Source organism: Martes martes (genome assembly GCF_963455335.1).
Source record: "Martes martes genome assembly, chromosome: 5".
In the NCBI taxonomy this organism is placed as follows: Eukaryota; Metazoa; Chordata; class Mammalia; order Carnivora; family Mustelidae; genus Martes; species Martes martes.
In genome coordinates, this window is record NC_137892.1 from 88110994 (window position 1) to 88134750 (window position 23757).

At 42.6% G+C, this 23757-nt stretch overlaps 2 protein-coding genes across 2 annotated transcripts; both read right to left on the reverse strand.

Moving 5' to 3' along the window:
• Positions 1–3072: 3072 nt before the first annotated feature.
• Positions 3073–19850, reverse strand: LOC308343325 (uncharacterized protein; the record flags this gene model as incomplete). Its single annotated transcript, XM_080804354.1, has 2 exons — positions 3073–5733; positions 17472–19850. 2 exons carry the CDS (start codon positions 19848–19850, stop codon positions 3073–3075), a joined length of 5040 nt encoding a protein of 1679 aa, XP_080660480.1.
• LOC308343815 (protocadherin beta-10-like) lies at positions 12259–15292 on the reverse strand. Its single transcript, XM_080804989.1, has one exon. The coding sequence runs from the start codon at positions 15281–15283 to the stop codon at positions 12887–12889; it is 2397 nt and encodes a 798-aa protein (XP_080661115.1). The 5' UTR covers positions 15284–15292; the 3' UTR covers positions 12259–12886.
• Positions 19851–23757: the final 3907 nt, after the last annotated feature.

The following is a 23757-nucleotide window of genomic DNA, read 5'->3' on the forward strand; positions in this document are numbered from 1 at the left end:
TCTAAATTTCACTAAGTACCATTAAAAATCTCTCAAAGGGCTGTACAGGTTATTTCCTACTGTTCTCCTTGATATTATGCAAATTCTCATCTCTACTAATGCTATGGGTATAGAGTAGTATCTTATTTTAGTATTTTTTTTTTTTTACCAACCAATGAGGTCAATCATCATTTTATGTTCTTTTCAGACTTCATTTCCCCCTTTTTGAATTTCCTTTCCTTTTTATCCTTTTAAAAAAACCTTACTGGCTTTCTGACTTTTTGATTTTTGTTAATCTGCCGCAGTTACTTGACTAATCTGAATATTAATCCCTCTCAGGCAACTGCTGCAAGTAGCTTCTCCCTGCCTTTTGGCTTGCCTATGCTGTCTTCTGGTTTTGATGCAGTACTACTTGTCAATTTTTATTTATTGTTTCTACTTTTAAAGACTTGTTTAAGAAATTCAAACTGATTGGGGCGCCTGGGTGGCTCAGTTGGTTAAGCAACCGCCTTGGGCTCAGGTCACGATCCTGGAGTCCTGGGATCTAGTCCCACATCAGGCTCCCAGCTCAGCAGGTAGTCTGCTTCTCCCCCTGACCTCTCTCCTCTAATGCTCTCTCTCTCTCTGTCTCCCAAATAAATAAATAAAATCTTCAAAAAAAAAAAAAAGAAATTCAAACTGATAGTAAGTTTATAAAGATATTTTTACCTAGGTTTTCTCAATTAAAATACTTTAACTTCACTTGGTAGATTCATAGAAAGTTTATTTTTTTGAAAGTTTATTTTTATATGGCATGAAATGATTTTCTTTATTATAGAGAGCCAGTTTTCCTGGTAACATTTGCTAAGTGGTATGTCTTGCCCCTAAGCCCAGTGATTTTGACACCTCCTCTATCACAACCACATTCTCTTATATAAGAGATTTCATCTTGTAGACTTACAAGTCTCTTCTTAAATTATTCAAATAGGATATTGTATTTTTATCTATTCTTTTCTTAAAATGTTTATTTTAGAGAGAGAGCATGAGCATGGAGGGGCTGAGGGAGAAAGGGGAGAGGGAGAGGGATAGAATATTCAAGCAGATATCCTGCTGAGCATGGACCCTGACATGGGGCTTCATCCCTGGACCCTGAGATCATGATCTGAACTGAAATCAAGAGTCTGAGGCCCAACCAACTGAGCTACCCAGGTGCCCCCATTCTTCTTCTTCATCTTTTTTTTTTTTAAAGATTTTATTTATTTACTTGACAGAGAGAGATCACAAGTAGGCAGGGAGAGGGGCAGAGAAAGAGAGGGGAAGCAGACTCCCTAATGAACAGAGAGCCCGATGCGGGGCTAGATCCCAGGACCCTGAGATCATGACCTGAGCTGAAGGCAGAGGTTTAACCCACTGAGCCACCCAGGGGCCCCGGTGGCCCCTGTTCTTATCTATTCTTATTAGTGCATAAGAAGCGTAAGATTTACGTCTCATGAGTCTGCGGGATTAAGAGGGCCCAAACATTCTTTTTCAAGATTTTATTATGTAAAAAACTATTTTTTTAAAGATTTTATTTATTTATTTGACAGACAGATCACAAGTAGGCAGAGAGGTAGGCAGAGAGGAAGCAGGAAGGAAGCAGGGGAGGAGCAGGCTCCCTGCTGAGCAGAGAGCCCGACACGGGTCTCGATCCCAGGATTCTGGGATCATGACCCGAGCCGAAGGCAGAGGCTTTAACCCACTGAGCCACCCAGGCGCCCCTGTAAAAAACTATTTATACGAAATTCTCACATCCAGTAAATATCTACTGCAACACAAAATAAAACCAGTAAAAATTTCATGAAGGAAAGAAAAAAGATTCCTAGGGAAATTGGAATTTGCTGCACTCATTTCTCAATGTCAAATTCTATTTTATTATACCATCTAGCCTATAATATCTAATTTTATGAGGAAAAATTACAAAAATGTAAGGCACACTAGCTCTATATCCACACTACATAATAGCTATGAAAATCTCTACCTATAATCTTCCATCAAACTGTTTACTTATATATTAGAGACATGATCTGTAATACTATAAGACATATATACACCATAAATACAGACCCACTCCCTCTTTTGGATATCAGAGAGAGGACACAAAGTATTAAGAATTACAAATCAATGCAAAAGTGAACCTAATTCATTTCTTTAACATTTTGAATTTTCATTTCAATTTAAGAAGTTTTTATATGTACTCTTCTGATGGAAAGTTATTTTACTCAGAATGACACCAGGAACTGCATTCTAGTTAAGTCATGAACAATATAAAATAATAGAAATTTAAACTAGCAAACATGGTATTGAGGAAAACAAAACAGCCATATCTAGGCCCACAGCATCATAAATCTCCTTCCCCACAAAGCGTAACAATAACAACAAAGGAAAAATACTTAAGAAATCAATAATTTTCAATGTTATCACTTGTATTTTGTCACAAAGTGAATTTCTGAAAAACACTACAAGGCCAAAAGCGAGCAAATATGGTATCCTAGTACTAAATAGGGAGAGGTATCTTTTCTTCACTTTATGATGGAAGTGTGTGAAGTGAGTAGTGCAACAAAATCCAATATACTTCCAACCAGATCCAACAACATTTTTTATTTTTGCTTTCTGCTTTGATAAAATACCTAGAAGTAAGTTACATATATTGTGGAATTAGCTCTTAATACTTCAGTTTGTACCTCCAAATAATTAGTAACATTGTCTTGCATAACAATGCCATTATCACACAAAAAATTAGCAACAACTCTGTTAATATAACATTTATATTATAATATAACATTATTATATATTATATATAATATAACATATATTATAATATAACATTATATTATAACATTATATTATATATAATACAATATAACATTATATTATAATACACCATTAAAAAAAAACAGACAACACACAGATTATATTTCCACTTCATTAGGGCTTCTAATAAAGATTTGTGAGGAGAGCTTGAGAAGTGATAATGCATGCAACTATACTACAGCCTAATATCCATTACAGATTGGCAAAAAAAGTATCCACACGTTGTCAAGAATAACAAAAGATTCAAAGTTTAAATAAATCATTTTATTGTATGTTGAATCCAAAACTGTTCCTAAAGTTCTCGTTTCCCTCTATATTTCTACCAGTGTCAGGGACTGGAAGGCTGGGGATAATCGGCTTCAAGAACTTGAACTCACCATTCCCAGATCCTCCCGTCAGACACACCTCATACTGGTAGCTGTGGGACAGGGTCCCCGCGCCGCTGACGTCCACCAGGTGGCCCGGAAACGGACCCTCGGGCACCGAGCAGCCACCCCCCGACGCCGCCCGGCTCCTCCTGCACAGCCGCACCGCCACGAACACCAGCACCGAGAACAGGAAGAGCGACGACACGGACGCCAAGGCCACCACCAGGTAGACGGTGAGCGGGTCGGCGCGGGCCTCGGCCGCCGCCGCGTCGGGCAGCGGCAGGTAGGGCTGCGAGAAGCCGTCCACCAGCAGCACGTGCAGCGTGACGCTGGCCGACAGCGGCGGCTCGCCGTGGTCCCGGACCAGCACCAGCAGCCTGTGCTTGACGGCGTCGCGCTCGCTCAGCGGCCGCGCCGTGCGCACCTCGCCGTTGTGCGCCCACACGCCGAACAGCCCGGGCTCCGTGGCCTTGAGCAGCTGGTACGACAGCCAGGCGTTCTGGCCCGAGTCGCCGTCCACCGCCACCACCTTGGCCACCAGGTAGCCCGCCTCGGCCGCCCGGGGCACCAGCTCGGTGCAGGGCGCCGAGCCGTTCTGCAGCGGGTACAGCACGAACGGCGCGTTGTCGTTGGCGTCCGCCACCAGCACGCGCACCAGCGCCTGGCTGCTGAGCGCCGGCGAGCCGCGGTCGGCCGCGCGCACGCGGAACTCGAACGCCTGCAGCGCCTCGAAATCCAGCGACCTGAGCGCGAACAGCTGCCCGTTGTCCGCGTTGATGGACACCAGCGAGCCCAGCGGCAGCTGCGGGTCGTGGGGCGGCAGCAGCGAGTAGGTGACCTGGGCGTTGGCGCCCGCGTCTCTGTCGGTGGCGCTCACGCTGCCGATGTGCAGGGCGGGGCTGTTGTTCTCGCGGACGCGCAGGGTGTAGGTCGTCTGGCTGAAGGCCGGGGCGTTGTCGTTGACGTCGGACACCGTCACCGTTAGGTTGTGCTGGGTTTTCAGCCTGGGGGTCCCCAGGTCGGTGACGGTGATGGTGATCTTGTACTCGGCCTGGCTCTCTCTGTCCAACATCCCCTCCGTTTCCAGTGTGTAGTAATTCTCAATGGAAGATTTTAGTATGAAAGGGAGGTCTTCTGGGATGGAACAAATCATCTTCCCATTGTCCCCAGAGTCTCTGTCTCGGATGCTAAAAACCATAACCATAGCCTCCGGCAAATTTTCTGGGACTGGACTGGTAATTGATGACACAGCGATTTCAGGAGCATTGTCATTCACATCCATCACCTGGATTCTGACTGTTGATTTTCCAAAGAGGCCGCCCCCATCTGTGGCTTGAATGATTATCGAGTATGATTCAATTGTTTCAAAATCCATGGATGCAGTTAAAATGACTTCTCCGGACTTTCGATTAATTTCAAATGTCTTGCGAATATCTTCTGAGGCATGGGAAAAAGAATATGATATTTCTCCATTTTTTCCGGAGTCTAAATCCGAAGCTGAGACGGTGACAATGAGTGAGCCTAATAGGCTATTCTCTGGAATCTTCACCTCATAAAATAGCTGCTCAAACTCAGGGGAGTTGTCATTAGTGTCCACAACCACGACCCGAACCGTGGCAGTCCCGGACCTTGGCGGAGACCCGCCATCCATAGCAGTGAGGATGAAACTGAGCTCCGACTGCTCTTCATAATCCAGTGCCTTGTCCAGAACCAACTCTGGATATTTCCTATTGTCTGGATTGACTCTCATTTTAATGTGGAAATAAGAGTTGGGGCTTATTGTGTAGTTCTTTAGAGCGTTGATTCCTACATCTAAATCCTTCGCACTTTCTAGTAAGAACACAGCACCAACAGGACTATTCTCTGGGATTTCTAGGAGCATTTCTTTTTCTAAGAAGGCGGGAGAGTGATCATTTATATCCCTGACCTGGAGCTCAATTCGTAAAAACTGCAAAGGGTTTTTCATTAATACCTGGAAATGCAACACACAGGGCTCCATGGAGCCACAGAGCTCCTCCCGGTCTAGTGATTCGCTTAAGAGCAAATCTCCAGTGTTTATGTCCAGCTGCAAACTCCTTTTGTTATCATTAGAGACCACCTGAGCTCCCCTTGAGAACAGCTCACCCACTTCTAGTCCCAGGTCCTTTGCCAAATTGCCTACAAAGCTGCCGCTCTGCATTTCCTCTGCCACCGAAAAGCGCCCAGATTCGGAACCCGCCTGAGACATTCCTAGCAAAACAAAAAGAAGCAGGACTTGCCTTATCTGCAGAATGTCTGCCCTTCTGTTCTCCATAGCTCCTTTAAGGAAAGCTTCCTGCAGAATCGCTTCAGCTTCTCTTCGCAGTTTTGGGAAATATGTCTCTGCTAACGTCCACCGAATCTTAGGAGGCCTAAGGATTTTAACCCTGTTGAGTAGCTTGTAGTTCGCACCTTGAAGGCGTGTTCTTTCTGTCTTCCCACCGCTCTGAGCGCACCGGGTGGGTAACCGAGTCCAGAACACCGTCCAGTTCAGTGTTTTTACACCGCCGATGTTATCCTGCAGCGCCACCATGCGTCTCTATAGAGATTTTCAGTTTCACAAAAGCTACCTAATGCCATTAATATCAATGTCCTTTAGAAACAAATGTTTTACTCATTGTGTTTAAGTGATCACAAATATATTCTATCTTCCATAAGAACTGTTTTATATTCTTTAAAGTTCCTGGTGCTGTTAGTATTGTTTTAAGTACAAGATGTGATTCCTGGCCCCCAGGAGTTTGTAATCTTTCTGAGAAGATTGAAAACCTGAAACAAGATTGCATCACTACTTGGCCTTCTTTCGGTTGCACTGGAAAGGAAAGTATACATGAGTCACTTTGGGAGTCCTCTCAGAGGATATGAATTGGCTAAACCGTGAGATGAAACACAAATAGATAGTTGTTACAGGGCAAGAAGGTATGTCTGCAGGTTTCCTTCACAGCAGTGAACTGTGAACTGGGAGAAAATGAAGTAAAATACTGGGGTGGAACACATTAGATAAAGTCACAATTTAGTTCTAGTTTCTCATAATTTACCCAAAGTATGTATTTATTTTGGTGCTGAAACCCGGGATACCCAGTATTTAATAAGTACACAAGCACAAATATGTTTACTTTCATTTAAATCAGGCACTCCTAAAACCACCTTCCCTCAGGTTCATGAGATTTACTCAGCTACAACTATGGTCACCTGTTTTCTCTTTCAGCCCCCCAAAGAGAGACATTCTCTTTCCCAATCATAGAACAAAAACTTAGTTTTACTGACTAATCAATTAAGATCATATACTTGCTTTTGAAGAAATCATTATTTCAAAAGGTATAGAGGTATATAATTATAGGGGGAGATTTTAGTCTCAGAATCTGAAGACCCGTCTTTGGCCTTTGCTTTGTTTTAAAACTGCTGGGACTTTTTAAGCTTTGGGTGGTTTGAGTCCTAGCCAAAGTGCAAGGTTGAGGGAAATTGTTTGAAATAGATGCTAGAAGCTCACCAATGATATGAAGTCTCAGTAATGCTCTCAAAAACGGATTGAGGAGGTATCTCAACATTTTTCACTTAAAAATGATAAGTGCAGGGGCGCCTGGGTGGCTCAGTGGATTAAAGCCTCTGTCTTTGGCTCAGGTCATGGTTCCAGGGTCCTGGAATTGAGCCCAGCATCGGGCTCCCTGCTCAGTGGGGAGCCTGCTTCCTCCTCTCTCTCTGCCTGCCTCTCTGCCTACTTGTGATCTCTCTCTGTCAAATAAATAAATAAAAATCTTTTAAAAAAAGACTTGGAAGAGCCAAGTGTCAGTTAAGAACTGAAAAAGAAATTATCAGGTGACAGTATGTCAATGGGAGAGTTGAATACCCTGGTCCTCTCATCATCCTACACAAACAGGAAAGTATCTCAGAGGCAGAGAATGGGAAGTTAGTTCCTTGGAGAAATTAAATGGGACTATCCCTAGTTTTGGAGGCCTTAGGCAGAGCTGAATGCAAGTTGAGGTGCAAAACTTAAAAGAGGGAAGTTAGGCAAAATTTTGCATCCTGAATGATGAGATTTCCAGATTACCCTTACCATGTGATACTCTCTGGTTGTAGGACACAAGGTTTACACCTGACCTTCTCTCTAACTTTCCTTACCACAGAAGATACTGTAGAATTCCAACCTGGAGAATATGAAAAGCTCAGATAAAGACTTACACACTGATATTTGGAGGGGGCCTCCCAAGTTAATAGTCCTACCCTAGCATGGTTACATTAGAATGAATTTCTACCATCAATACATCTCATGTCTTCACAAAGAGCTGACAGGAGGGTGTCTCACCATTTTTCAATATGAGAAGATTGCCCAGGACCACAGGACATTCGAGGAAATGCCAATAACATGACTGGAAAGGTCAAACCTCTATCACCAAAAAGACAAAACAAAAAGGAACAGGAAGAAACAGATATAATAAACAGAAGAAAGTCTTTAAAAATGTCTGATTTAAAAAAATAAAAATGTCTGGTTAATATCCCCAGAATAGTAAAATCTAAGAAGAGCTAATACTTATTGGGAATTATTATGTGATACTCATTGTACTAAGTGACACATATGTGTTTACTCACTTAACAGTAACCGCATGCAGTATGTATTCTTATTGTAAGATTGAGAATGAGAAAAAAAAAAGATTGAGAATTAGGACTTAAGTGCCCCTTACTAGCTATATAACCTTGGATAAGTTCCTTTTTAAAAAAGATTTTATTTTTATTTGACAGACAGAGATCACAAGTAGGCAGAGAGAGGGTGGGGAGAAGCAGGCTCCCTGCTGAGCAGAGAGCCCGATGTGGGATGTGGGTCTTGATGTGGGGCTCCATCGATCGCAGGACCTGAGCCGAAGGCAGAGGCTTTAACCCACTGAGCCACCCAGGTCCTCCAACCTTTTTCTTAACTTCCATGTAACTCACTCTCATTTTAATAATGGTATAAGAGTAGTTTTTTATTGAATAATGCTCTTTTGTATAATTTTATATTTTGTATAATTTTGTATTTTTAAATATTTTATTTATTTATTTGACAGACAGAGATCACAAGTAGGCAGAGAGGCAGGCAGAGAGAGAGGAGGAAGCAGGCTCCCTGCTGAGCAGAGAGCCTGATGCGGGGCTCGATCCCAGGACCCTGGGATCATGACCTGAGCCGAAGGCAGAGGCTTAACCCACTGAGCCACCCAGGCGCCCCTAATTTTGTATTTTTAAAAAATAAATTAATTATAGATGAGGGAAGATAACACATTTACATATCTATAACAGAATAATATGGAAAACACTCAGAGAACCAAAAAGGACTCTTAAAAATAAATATTGTCTGTCAAAAAGAACAACTTAATACAAAGGCTCGATGATAAAATGAATTGTCCAAAAAGTAGAGTAAGAGACAGAAAATAAGAAAGGAAAAAAAAATCAGTGTTTTAGCGTATCAATCCAAGAGATCCAATATTTAAATAATGAAATTCTGGTTAAAGTGAGAATGTAGAAAATTCAAGGGAGAAATTATGATCAAAATATAACAAGAAAATTTCTCAGAACTGAAAGTGAGAGTTTAAATGTTAATAGGGTACACCCTTAAGACTAGATAGATAGATAAATAACTGATACTCAGATATTTTCATACTTCCAGAATGAAAAAATGGGGGTGACATTAAAAGAGCTAAGAATCAGAAGGGAAGGGGACCTGTGCGGCTCAGTCAGTTAAGCTTCTGACTCAGTTTTGGCTGAGGTCATGATCTCAGAAGTTGTGAAACTGAGCCCAGCTTCAAGCGCTGTGCTCAGCAGAAAGTCGTTTGAAGATTCTCTCCCTCTGCTCCTTCCCACCCTCATGTGCTCTGTCTGTCTCTCTCAAAATAAATAATCTTTTTAAAGAAAGAATCAGAAGGGAATCAGTCTTCTGAACAGCAACTCTATATGCACTTGGTAAAACTAACACTGCTTTCAAAATCTGACGGAAAATTATTTTCGAGCTTGAATTTTATAGCCAAACTCTCAATCACATGAAAAGAAAAACAAGAGACCTGTATTAAGCAAGTTTTCAAAAATTTTCACCTCCTCTGAATCATCTTTATGAAACTATTGAGAGATGGATGTCAGTTAAATAAGGGAGTAAACTAACAAAAAGAATAGATTGGATTCTTGTAAATCAACACAAGAAAGTATTAAAGGAAAAAGTCCCAGGGTGACAGCCTATAGAACAACCAGTGTTGGAAACAATCAATGAAACTAAAAGGCAACCTTATGGGATGGGAGAAGTTATTTGCAAATGACATATCTGATAAAGACTTAGTATCCAACGAGTAGCTGGGTGGCTCATTTGGTTAAGAGTCGCCTTCAGCTCAGGTCATGATCCCAGGGTCCTGGAATTGAGCCCTGCATCTGCATCTGTCATTTCTTGGGCTCCCTGCCCAGGAGAGAGTCTGCTTCTCCCACTCCCTCTGACCCTTTCCCCCTCGTGCTCTCACTGGCTCTCTCTCTCTCTCATAAATAAATAAATGAGTTAGTATCCAAAATATATATATTTTTTAAGTACACAGGCATGCCTTGGTGGCTCAGTCATTAAGCATCTGCCTTCAGCTCAGGTCATGATCCTGGGGTCCTGGATTCGAGCCCCGCATGGGGCTCCCTGCTCAGCAGGAAGCCTGCTTCTCCCTCTCCCACTTCCCCTGCTTGTGTCCCCTCTCTCACTGTCTCTCTCTGTCAAATAAATCTTTTTAAAAAGTATACAACTCAACACCCAAAACAAATAATCCAGCTTAAAAATGGGCAGAAGACAATTGACATTTTTCCATAGAAGACATAGAGATGGCCAATATACACATTGAAAAGATGCTCAACACCACTCATCATCAGGAAAATACAAATCAACACTACAATGACATATCACCTCACACCTGTCAGAATGGCTAAAATTAACAACACAAGAAATAACAGGTGTTGGCAAGGATTCAGGAAAAGGAAACCCTTTGTTGGTGGGAATGCAACAACACTGTTGGCGGGAATGCAAGCTGGTGCAGCCACTCTGGAAAACAGTATGGAAATTCCTCAAAAAGTTAAAAAAGAACTACCTTATGATCTAGCAATTGCACTACTAGGTATTTACCCAAAGAATACAAAAATACTAATTTGAAGGGATACATGCACCCTGCTGTTTATAACAGCATTATCAACCACAGACAAATTATGGAAAGAACCCAAATGTCCATCAACTGATGAATAGATAAAGTAAGATGTGGTATACATACTTATATAGTTAGATAGATATAGATATCTATATATACATCTATTCTATCTTACTTTATCTATATCTATCTATCTATCTATATATATATAAAGAGGGAAAGAGAGTGAAATATTACTCAGCCATAAAAAGAATGAAATCTTGGGGCACCTGGGTGGCTCAGTGGGTTAAAGCCTCTGCCTTCAGCTCAGGTCATGATCCCAGGGTCCTGGGATCGAGTCCCGCATCGGGCTCTCTGCTCAGCCATGAGCCTGCTTCCCTTCCTCTCTCTCTGCCTGCCTCTCTGCCTACCTGTAATCTCTGTCTGTCAAATTAAATAAAATCTTAAAAAAAAATTAAATAAATAAATAAAAGAATGAAATCTTGCCTTTTGCGGCCTCAAAGAGTATACATAATACAACCTCAAAGAGTGTACATAATACAAAGAGTATTATGCTAAGCAAGTCAGTCAGAGGAAGACAAATACCATATGGTCTTACTCATATGTGGAATTTAAGAAACAAAACAAATGATCATAAAGGGAAAAAATAGAGGAAAACGAAGAAACAAACTGTTTTTTAAAAGATTTCCTTATTTATTTTATCGAGAAAGCTCAAGGGATGGGGTGCAGAGAGAAAGGAAGAGAAGGAATCCCAAGGAGACTCTGACCGGGGAGTCTGAATTAAGGCAGGATCTCAGGACCCTGAGATCATGACACTGAGATGATGACCTGAGCCAAAACCTAGAGTTAGATGCTTAACCAACTGAGCCACCCAGGTGCCCCACGAACTCTATAGAGAACACAATGATGGTTGCCAGAGGGGAGGTGGGTTGGGGGATGGTGAAATGGGTGATGGGGATTAAGGAGGGCACTTACTTCTATGAGCACTGGGCATTGTATGGAAGTGCTGAATCACTAAATTGTTCACCTGAAACTAATATTACATTGTATGTTAACGAACTGGAATTTAAACAAAACTAAAAAAAAAAAAAAAGAACAACCAGTGCCAATGAATCAGACATACAAAAGGATCTGGGTGAAGATCTGAAATAAATTTATATGTATATGACTTTTTTAATATTTAAAAGAAATACCTCTCATTCAAATGAGAGATAGTATGAAAAATCAATAATAGTAAAAAGAAAATGATGTAAGTGAAAACAATGATCAACACTCAGAATGGAGTTTTCCAAGAGAGCAAATGTAATCATATTAAACTAATGTGTATTTTGAAGTAATCTTGGTAATATAGACAAAAACTACTAGTTTAACTTAAATAAAATCACATCTCTATTGGGAGACTAGGAGAGAAGGCACATAGAATGTTCCGATGTGTGTTAGTTGGAAATTAAGAAATCGAAATCCTTTTTTATCACAGGAATAAGTGATTTAAGTATAAAAGTCAATATTACGATACACTGGTATAAAAATATTACTTAGAAATACTGAGAGCAATTCTAGATAAACTACTCTGTAGGAGGGGCATGGAGACTGAAGAATTTATTGTTTTTCTTCATGGCTTTTAGTTCATCTTGATTTTAAATTTTCTTTTTTAAAAATATTTTATTTCTTTGACAGAAAGAGACAGCAAGAGAAGGAACACAAGCAGGGGGAGTAGGAGAGGAAGAAGCAGACTCTGCTAGAGCAGGGAGCATAATTCAGCGCTCCATCCCCAAACCCTGGGATCATGACCTGAGCTAGAGGCAGACGTTTAATGACTGAGCCCCTCAGGCGCCCCTGATTTTACATTTTCTTAACAACTAAAATAAATTTACAGAATGAAATGAAAAGTGATTAGCTTTCCAACAATCCACCAATATTCTCACAAAATTTTTCAAAATGTTTTTATTTTCATTTTCATGCAGATTATTACATTTCCTTGGAATTGTAAGACATGACTTATTTTTACATGTGTCAGCAAAAGTGAACACTAGAAAACTGTAAGAGTAGTGTGTTTAAGGAAAATGAAATAATAATATGACTACAAGATATCTTATGAGCTCAATATCACTCACAAAATGACCTCACTGTGTCATGAGCAGAATAATAGAGAAATATTTCTTTTTAAATGCTAGATGACATGGTTCTTAAATTAAATAGAATGTTAGATAAGGTCAGAAGTGAAGGTATGTCTTCTTACATGAAGGAAGTACAAGGTGATTAGGATCAAGAGGTTAGTCTATGAAATACACTAGGAGAAAAGTAAAAACTTGTTCTCTAGCTAAGAAATAATAACTAAATCCTTGCACATTTTGAAATAATTAAACCTTAAAACTATTATTTAGAAAAGGATGCTAATTAAAGCTAGCTATTGATTAAGGGGAAGAAGGATGAAATAACATTGTAAAACAGATAGATAGCACTTAAAATTAGTCTTGAACAGGCACAATAACCAGGAGTTTTGAAACTACACTAATAGGGTTATTATAGTACAACACTTAAAAGTAAACGAAAATATAAAAAGAATTTTTACTGAAAATTAAATCCAAAGCTATTTCGAAAGGTGGGGTTTTCTTCACTATTCCTCCCAGAGCTCTGTGCCTGGATATTGGGGATAATGGGTTTGAGGAACTTGAACTCGCCAGTCCCAGACCCTTCCCTCAGACACACCTCATACTGGTAGCTGTGGGACAGGGTCCCCGCGCCGCTGACGTCCACCAGGTGGCCCGGAAACGGACCCTCGGGCACCGAGCAGCCGCCCCCCGACGCCGCCCGGCTCCTCCTGCACAGCCGCACCGCCACGAACACCAGCACCGAGAACAGGAAGAGCGACGACACGGACGCCAAGGCCACCACCAGGTAGACGGTGAGCGGGTCGGCGCGGGCCTCGGCCGCCGCCGCGTCGGGCAGCGGCAGGTAGGGCTGCGAGAAGCCGTCCACCAGCAGCACGTGCAGCGTGACGCTGGCCGACAGCGGCGGCTCGCCGTGGTCCCGGACCAGCACCAGCAGCCTGTGCTTGACGGCGTCGCGCTCGCTCAGCGGCCGCGCCGTGCGCACCTCGCCGTTGTGCGCCCACACGCCGAACAGCCCGGGCTCCGTGGCCTTGAGCAGCTGGTACGACAGCCAGGCGTTCTGGCCCGAGTCGCCGTCCACCGCCACCACCTTGGCCACCAGGTAGCCCGCCTCGGCCGCCCGGGGCACCAGCTCGGTGCAGGGCGCCGAGCCGTTCTGCAGCGGGTACAGCACGAACGGCGCGTTGTCGTTGGCGTCCGCCACCAGCACGCGCACCAGCGCCTGGCTGCTGAGCGCCGGCGAGCCGCGGTCGGCCGCGCGCACGCGGAACTCGAACGCCTGCAGCGCCTCGAAATCCAGCGACCTGAGCGCGAACAGCTGCCCGTTGTCCGCGTTGATGGACACCAGCGAGCCCAGCGGCAGCTGCGGGTCGTGGGGCGGCAGCAGCGAGTAGGTGACCTGGGCGTTGGCGCCCGCGTCTCTGTCGGTGGCGCTCACGCTGCCGATGTGCAGGGCGGGGCTGTTGTTCTCGCGGACGCGCAGGGTGTAGGTCGTCTGGCTGAAGGCCGGGGCGTTGTCGTTGACGTCGGACACCGTCACCGTTAGGTTGTGCTGGGTTTTCAGCCTGGGGGTCCCCAGGTCGGTGACGGTGATGGTGATGTTGTACTCGGCCTGGCTCTCTCTGTCCAGCCCTCCTTCTGTCATTAGGATGTAGAAATTTTCCACAGAGGGTTTTAGAAGGAATGGCAGATTATCTTGAATGTAGCAAAGCATCTTTCCATTTTCTCCAGAATCTCTGTCTTTAATTCTAAAAACAGCGAGTACCGTCTCAGGAGAGTTCTCAGCAACATAGTTGGAAAGTGATGATATGATGAGTTCAGGAGGATTGTCATTGACGTCTAATACCTCTACCAAAACTGTACATGTTGCAGTAAGGCCCCCTCCATCCATTGCCTGTATATTTATTTTGTAAGACTTTATTAGCTCATAATCAAGCAACACTATGAGAACAATTTCCCCAGAAAAAGGATTGACTTGAAAGGTTGTTCGTATATCTTCGGAAGCATCAAAAAGTGAATAGGATATGTCTGCATTGACTCCAGAATCTATATCTCCTGCAGAGACTTTGGCAATAAGAGATCCTACTGGGCTGTTCTCTGGGGTCTGGGTCTCATAGATTGTCTGAGAAAACTGGGGGGCATTATCATTGATGTCCAGGATCACAATTCGTATTGTTGTGGTCCCAGACCTGGGTGGAGTCCCACCATCCAGTGCTGTGAGTGTTAAACTGAGCTCATGCTGCTTCTCCCGATCCAGTGCCTTATCCAACACTAGCTCTGGATATATCATGCCTTCATCACTGTCACTAATTTTAATATGGAAAAAAGGGTTCGGGTTGATGGTGTAGCTTTGGATACCGTTAAGTCCTCCATCTGCATCCTCTGCTCTTTCTAGTCGAAATGCTGTCCCTTCAGCTGTACTTTCTAATATTTTTAAGACTGTCTCTTGGTCCCGAAACATTGGTGAATGATCATTTATGTCCCTGACCCTCAGTTCAGCCCGGTAAATCTGAAAGGGCTTATCCATTAAAATTTGGAAATACAGCATACAGGGCTCCGTGAAGCCACACAGCTTCTCTCGGTCCAGTTTCTCATTCGTAAGCAAATCTCCAGTCTGAGAATCCAGGAGCAGGTGTTGTTTGTTGTCATCAGAGACCACCCGGGCTCCCCTTGCAACCAACTCCTGGTCCCCTAGCCCCAGATCTTTTGCCAGATTGACAACAAATGATCCTCTCTCTGTTTCCTCTGTTACCGTATATCGTCCAAACCCAGAACCTGCCAAGGATACTCCCCAAAACAGAAAAAGAAATAGGACTTGCCTTTGTCTTGGGCAGCACAACGTTCCAGCCTCCATTGTTTCTTCAGAACACCTCTTTTGTCAATGTTGTTCACAGTCATGCTGCCAGCATAAAGAACCAGCAGTAGCAACCCCCAGACCTACGCCATGCAGGGGTCTGGGTTTTTTTCCTTTCCCAGTCTAGGGCCACTACAGGTTTTCTCCCAGCTTATCTGGCCTGATCTTCCTTTTCTGTTAATGACTTCTGCAGCATTCCCAGTTCAGGGTGGGTGTGTTTTTTGTTTTTTGTCTTTTTTCTCTTTAGCCTGCAGCGCCACCGCGTGGTCTCCAACAGACTCAAACAGCTATACCCAATGTGTATGTGTATATTTGGAATTTTTTTCTTTAGTGACTCATTTAAATATTTTGTTTTTCTTCTCTTTTTGTTAGTTTTTTAGAAAACAATGTTGAGATAGAGTACTATTCACATTGTTGAGATTTTTCGCTGCTTCATAGGAAAAGTTAAAAACTCAACACTTGGAAAATGTTTCTAGCTGCTAACTGTCCACCTCGTCATTTAAACTTTAGCTCTGTAGCAGGTCTTTCACTCCTGACACTATTCCCATGCAATGTCATGAGCCAAAGGGAAAATAGTGGTGATGTCTAGAACCACCAGAATAACAGATTTTACTTTTCTAAAAGCATATGGCATAAAACAACAGATTTTACTGTTCCAAAAACATTGACCAAAACTGACAAAAGAAACTTGTTTCACAATTCTTCAACAATTTTTTTCAAAATCTAATTACATTGCCTAAATAGATTCATTCATAAGAAGAATTTAGACTGTCCCTCCTCTGTGCTCCCATAAAAACTTGTATAATTTGCCCTGTGAATATTATTGCTTCCTTTTTCATTTCAATCTGCTCCTTCTTCAGGCCAATCTGTCCTTATGTAAGGAAGGAAACTATGTCTTAGTCATCTTAGGTTTGCAAATCAGACACCCAGTGTTTGCTATATTAAGACATGGGTAAATAAACTCTATTTAGTAGGCTATGAAACAACTTTCAGTGCCTTAAATCCTAACTATTTGAAAACTCTTATTTCACTCATTCTTAGCAATTTCTGTTTCCTTTCTTTTATATGTCTTTGTTTTTCTGGTATTAGCTTTAAAATTACTTACAGAATTAAAGAAGGACTGATCTTTATTTTAAGGTCCCTCTTAATTAAAATCTGGTGGGATCTAATTTCTTTGTGCCAAATATAAGGGAGGAGAAAAAGAAACCACCCTAACACCTATCTGAACACTACTGAAAGAACAGCATGGTAACATCTGCCTCATAGAGAATTTTATTCAAAGGCCTAATATCTAGAAAGAAGCTCTATTTTTCCCATAATAAGCTAGGGATACAGCTTATTAAGGGATATTGTACAGGGAAAGGGTTAAATACTGCCAAAATCTCTAATTGCTGAACATAAAAGCCATGCCATACAAAACTCTGATGACTTATTGTTTTTTTTTTTCCCAACTGAATGGGACTCTGTTGTTAGCCATTAAAAACTTAACAGGGATCACTGATATTTTTCCTCCAGAATTTAAAAATACAAAAATATTAAATATTTCTACACGATGCTATGGAACACCTAAACTTCACTTTTTTGTCTCCAAACTTAAACATATACACACACTCATTATCTTACAGAGGTGATTCTTCTTATTTTAGGAAAGACTTATTAGAGGTGTATGTATCATATCACACAACAGAAATATTTTAAATATGCAGGTACCAATACAGGGAAAATAGAACTTAAAAAAATAATATACGTCTTAAAATTTGCTGTAATAAAAACTGAGGTCGATAAACCAAAAAAAAAAAAAGTTTTAAAGGAAAAGAGAATACCAAATAATACATAGATCACAGGAAGATTATTTTAATAACTAAAGTTCTAGGAAAACTAAAATGAAAAACAAGTACGAAGTCAATAAAGATATTTATAAAGTGGAAAAATGTTAATGATGCCATTTTTGAAGGTAGAGCCTATTTCACTTATTGGGATTCCACTGAAAAATATTTCAATGGCTAAAATATGAAGGAAAGGAAATTTGTGAAGGTAGGCATAAAACTGGAAGTTGAAGATGAGCCAAATAGAGAAAATTAAACACCGCCTTATTGGTGGCGGTGAGCATAACCGATTTAGTTAATCAAGAAAAAATATTAGAAGTTAATGTGCGTATTAACTAGGCTCTCAGCAATAATTATATCCCAAAACTATTTCGGAAGGAGGAATCTTCTTCCACTTCCCTTCCTGTGCTCTGAAACTGCAGATTAGGGATAATGGGCTTGAGGAACTTGAACTCGCCGGTCCCAGATCCTCCCCTCAGACACACCTCATACTGGTAGCTGTGGGACAGGGTCCCCGCGCCGCTGACGTCCACCAGGTGGCCCGGAAACGGACCCTCGGGCACCGAGCAGCCGCCCCCCGACGCCGCCCGGCTCCTCCTGCACAGCCGCACCGCCACGAACACCAGCACCGAGAACAGGAAGAGCGACGACACGGACGCCAAGGCCACCACCAGGTAGACGGTGAGCGGGTCGGCGCGGGCCTCGGCCGCCGCCGCGTCGGGCAGCGGCAGGTAGGGCTGCGAGAAGCCGTCCACCAGCAGCACGTGCAGCGTGACGCTGGCCGACAGCGGCGGCTCGCCGTGGTCCCGGACCAGCACCAGCAGCCTGTGCTTGACGGCGTCGCGCTCGCTCAGCGGCCGCGCCGTGCGCACCTCGCCGTTGTGCGCCCACACGCCGAACAGCCCGGGCTCCGTGGCCTTGAGCAGCTGGTACGACAGCCAGGCGTTCTGGCCCGAGTCGCCGTCCACCGCCACCACCTTGGCCACCAGGTAGCCCGCCTCGGCCGCCCGGGGCACCAGCTCGGTGCAGGGCGCCGAGCCGTTCTGCAGCGGGTACAGCACGAACGGCGCGTTGTCGTTGGCGTCCGCCACCAGCACGCGCACCAGCGCCTGGCTGCTGAGCGCCGGCGAGCCGCGGTCGGCCGCGCGCACGCGGAACTCGAACGCCTGCAGCGCCTCGAAATCCAGCGACCTGAGCGCGAACAGCTGCCCGTTGTCCGCGTTGATGGACACCAGCGAGCCCAGCGGCAGCTGCGGGTCGTGGGGCGGCAGCAGCGAGTAGGTGACCTGGGCGTTGGCGCCCGCGTCTCTGTCGGTGGCGCTCACGCTGCCGATGTGCAGGGCGGGGCTGTTGTTCTCGCGGACGCGCAGGGTGTAGGTCGTCTGGCTGAAGGCCGGGGCGTTGTCGTTGACGTCGGACACCGTCACCGTTAGGTTGTGCTGGGTTTTCAGCCTGGGGGTCCCCAGGTCGGTGACGGTGATGGTGATGTTGTACTCGGCTCTTTCTTCTCGGTCTAGTGCTCTCTCTGTTACCAAGGTGTAAAAATTCTTGACTGAAGGTTTTAGGAGAAAAGGAAGGTCATCCTGGATGGAGGAAATGGTCTTTCCGTTGTCCCCAGAGTCAGGATCTGAAACACTGAAAACAGCAACTACAATCTCAGGTGAGTTCTCTGGGATGGGGCTCGTAAGTGCAGACAGGATCACTTCTGGAGGATTATCATTCACATCCACCACCTGGAGGAGAAGAGTGCATTTTCCTGAAAGACCTCCCCCATCAGTGGCCTTGATGTCTACTTCATAAGATAGAACTGTTTCAAAATCTACTTGTTTTTTCAGTCGAATTTCTCCTGTTACAGGATTTACTTCCAAAGTTTTGCTAATATCTTCTGAAGGCTGGAAGAGTGTGTAGGATATTTTTCCATAGACTCCGCTGTCTAAATCGCTGGCAGAAACAGTGACAACCAGGGTGCCTACAGGACTGTTCTCAGGAATATGCACCTTGTAGATGGGCTGCCCAAACTCAGGGGCGTTATCGTTGCTGTCCACCACTTCTACGTGCACCTGTGCTGTCCCATACCGAGGTGGAGAGCCACCATCCAGCGCTGTCAAGGTTAATACGATTTCAGGCTCTTCCTCCCTGTCCAGCTCTTCTTTCAACACCAGCTCAGGGTACATTCTGCCATCACTGCGTTTGCGGGTTAGAACCTCAAAATGGGAGTTGGAGCTGATTTTATAGTTTTGAACACTGTTGCTTCCTACATCCAAGTCCAGAGCATTACTCAGAGGGAATGTAATTCCCAAAGGACTGTTTTCCGGTATTTTTAGAATCATTTCTCTTTCAATGAACACAGGAGAATGGTCATTTATGTCTTCCACCCTCAGTTCAGCCTGAAATATCTCTAAGGGTTTTTCCATTAACAGTTGGAAATACAGTAAGCAAGGCTCAGTTGGACCGCATAGCTCCTCTCGATCTAGTTTCTCATTTATGAGCAAATCCCCAGTCTGAACCTTGAGCTGCAAATACTCTTTGTTGCCTTGAGAAATGATCCGAGCTCCGCGGGTGGACAGCTCTGTCAATCCTAACCCCAGATCTTTTCCTAGATTTGCCACAAAGGACCCTCTCTCCATTTCTTCCGCTACTGAATAGGGCTCTAACTCGGCACCCACCCGAGACATACTCAGCAAAACAAAGAAAACAAGGACTTGCCTTTGTCTCAGAAAATGCAACCATACAATCTCCATTGCTCTTCACGAAAATTTGGTTCAGAGAAGCTTCCTGGATGCCTGGGATCCTGGTAGCCTGGTACTGCAGTCCAGATATCAAGACTATGCCACTAAATAGAGTTTTAAAGAGATTTCAGATTCACTTCTGCTGTGGCTAAAAAAACCATTCTTAGCTTCCAGGCAGTGTGAATTGTTTGCCTGGATACTGGAGCTGCACAGGCAATTCTGTTTTCTATCATTTAACCTGCAGCGCCACCATGTGTTCTCACCGAATCTTTTATTTTCTACGGAATTCTCCTAAATGTACCGAGTAAGTTGTGTAAAATGTGTTCTGTAACATAGAACAATGACTTGTATTTTCAGGTGGTTTTTGTGTGTGTATTCAGGTAGAGCTCTGTGTTGTTGCACAGGAGGAATACAAGAGCAAATTGTCACTTAGGTTACCATTTAAAACTGTTGAGATTTAATGATTGAATAAAATAACATTTAAGTTGAAAAGAATATACATTTAGGAGCAAATGTTTTTAAAGTGACATGGGGGTGCCTGGGTGGCTCAGTGGGTTAAAGTGACATGGGAAGAGTTTCACGAGTACATTGTTTTCATGGTACATATTATAGAACTGCAAATGAGTAGAGACTGCAAAATTGCAATTAGTGTCAGTTCTAAAGAGAGTATTTAACCAATGCCTTATTAAAATCACACACTTCCTCTTTACAACACCTAAGCCTGAGAGCTGTGAGTTTTTGCCATTTCCAACTTATTGGAAAATTACTTCCCAAATAGGTAGAGGATAGATTGCAAGGTTGGGTCTGCCATTCTTTTGGATGATGATTCTTCTTCTTCTTCTTCTTCTTCAGGATTGGATTCATTTTTTTAAAAAATGACAAGAATAATTTGTTATATTCCTTTTAAAAAAGCTTTAATGAGATATAATTCACATACCATACATTTCACTCATTTAAAGTGTACAATTCATTGGCTTTTAGTGTATTCAGGGTAGTATATCCATCATCATAGTCAATTTCATTTTTTAAAAAGATTTTATTTGTTTGAGAGAGAGCACACACAAGCGGGGGTGGGTTGGGCTGGGAGGGGCAGAGGGAGAAGCAGGGTCCCTGCTGGGCTCCATCCCAGGACTCTGGGGTCATGACCTGAGCCAAAGGCTTATGCTTAACCAGCTGAGCCACCCCCACAAAAGTGTCAATTTTAGAACACTTTCATCACCCCACAAAATCCATACGCTTTAACTATCACCCTATTCCACTATCCCTCCTGTGCTAAGCCCTAATCAACAATTAATTGTCCTGTAGAGACAGAGGCCTGAGCCCTAATCAATAACTTTGTAGACTTCCTTATTCTGGACTTTCATATAAATGGAATAATATGTGGAGTTTTGTTACCAGGTTCTTTCATTTAGCATGTTTTCAAGGTTCATTCAAGTTATAGAAAGTATCAGAACTTCATTCCTTTCTATGGATGAATTACATCCCATTGTATGATATATCACATTTTGATTATCCATTTATCTGTTGATCGACATTTGGGTTGTTTCCACCTTTGGGTTCTTCAGAGTAAAATTGCTGCAATCATATACAAATGTTTGCGTGGACATAAATTTTCATTTCTCTGGGAGTAGAACTGCTAATTCATATGGTAGCTCTGTATTTTCCAAAGTGGCTGTACCATTTTCATTCCCACCAACAATCTATCAGCATTCCAGTTTTTCCACATCCTCCCAACACTTGTTATCTGACTTGTTAAAAAAGATTTTAGTTATTTGTTTGTTTGTTTAGAGATAGCACACACATGCACACGTGTGCATGAGCCAGGGAAAGGGCAGAAGGAGAGGGAGAGAGAGAATCATAAGCAACTCCGCTGAGTGTAGAGCCTGAGCAGGGCTCCGTCTCACCACCCTGATCATGACCTGAGCTGAAATCAAGAGTCTGATGCTCTACTAACCAAACCACCCAGGCACCCCATCTGACTGATCCACCAAGGCACGCCATGTCTTTTTGATTCTAGTGGGTATGAAGTAGTATCTCATTATGATTTTGATTTGCATTTCTCTGATGACTACTGGTATTAAACTTATTGTCCATTTGCATCTCTTCCTTAGAGAGACATCTATTCAGATCTTCGTCCACTTTAAAACTGGGTTATTTGCATTTTCATAATTGAGTTGTAAGAATTCTTTGTATATTCTAGATACAAGTCCTTTAAGATTGCACTCATTTGCTCGGGTTTTCCATTTTTATAATTTGGATCTAACTGCAGTAAGGTTCATATCTTTCAATGCAGTATTTTTCTTAATGCTTTTTCTTAATGTTAAATACTTTGGGGTTAAAGCATCTAATCAATGGGCCCTAAACTCCTGTTATAAAGGCTTTATTTGTCTTCCTTTGGCCACCAGTGGTACTGCTAGACTGGATAATTTTCTCCCAAGCAGACAGTCTGTGGTAGGGAAGTATAATGGCCATCCACCCAGACATCCTAATTCCCCAGATCTGTAAATATGTATCTTACATGGCAAAAGAGCATTAATAGATGTAATTAAGTAGAGGATCTTGTGAAGGGAAGATTATCCTGGATCATCTGGGTGAGACAAACTTTTACTGGCTATGGTCAGAGGGAATTACGAATATGGAAGAATTGGTTTAAGAGATACAATGTTGGGTGCCTGGATGGCTCAGTTGACCTTCAGATCAGGTCATGATCCTGGGGTCCTGGGATCGAGCCCCACTTCAGGCTCCGTTTCTCCCTTTCTCTCTGCCACTTCCCCTGCTTGTGGTCTTTTGGCTCTCTCTTGTCAAAATATAGACATAAAAATACATAGAATCTTTTTTTAACAAGTGAGAGAGATACAATGTTGTTGGTTTTGAGGATGGATGAAAGGGGCTATGAGCAAAGTAATGCAGGCAGCATATACAAGCTGGAAAAGACAAAGAAATGGATTCTTGTCTTGAGCCACCAGAAAGATATGCACTCTTGCCAACACTTTGATTTAGACCAGTAACACCCATATCAGACACCTAAAAAACTGTAAGGTAATACATTTTTTGTTGTTTTAAGCACCTATGTTTGTAGTAATTTTTATAGCAGCAATGGGAAACTAACACATACACAAAAATGGATATTCATGCATCCAACAGCTGTCTCTACAACAATTTATCACTCTACAGGAATAGTACTATCGCAGCAGTTGCTGGAAAATGTCTGATTCAGCTTTGGTGAATCATCCTTTCAGAATAAAGTCATTAATGACCCCCTAAATCTCTTTCCAACATAATTTTTGAGGAGTTGCCAAAGACATGTGGTTAATTTTAACAGAAAGTAGCTAAAGCCTATCCATTTCATTCCTACTAAATTTCCAGATTCTCTAAATTATTTAGTGAAAAAATTCCTCCATACCATTGCCTATACTTTTCTGAAAGTAGTCTTTTCACTTAAAATTAATACTAGAAATATCAATTGTTTCCAAACAATAGTGTGCTAAATGGATACAGTATATTTAATTTGAATAAGGTACTTAGAAAAAAATGTACATAGTAAAATGAATTTCCACTTCCTAAGGAAAATGAAAAATTCGGATTGACAGAAAACAGACTGAAGACATAGTACAAGAAATTCAAGAAATATAACCATAGATTAATTCTATTCCTCATTTGGGGCATTCATATCTGCAATAATGAATGTGATATGCTGAAAAGATAAAGGAAAATGATCAGACTGTTTTGCTCCTAATGAAGATTAATTGTGTTGTCTGACCCAGCTTATTTAAGTCAGTGCTTCTATAAGAAGTTTGGATCTACTGGTCCAGAGTAATGTTTTGCTCTAGAGTAAAGAAACAAGTACAAATTATGCACTCGAAGTTACTTTTCTGCATAGGAGTTCAGTTCATGGAATAGATAAATTTCATTTTCCTTA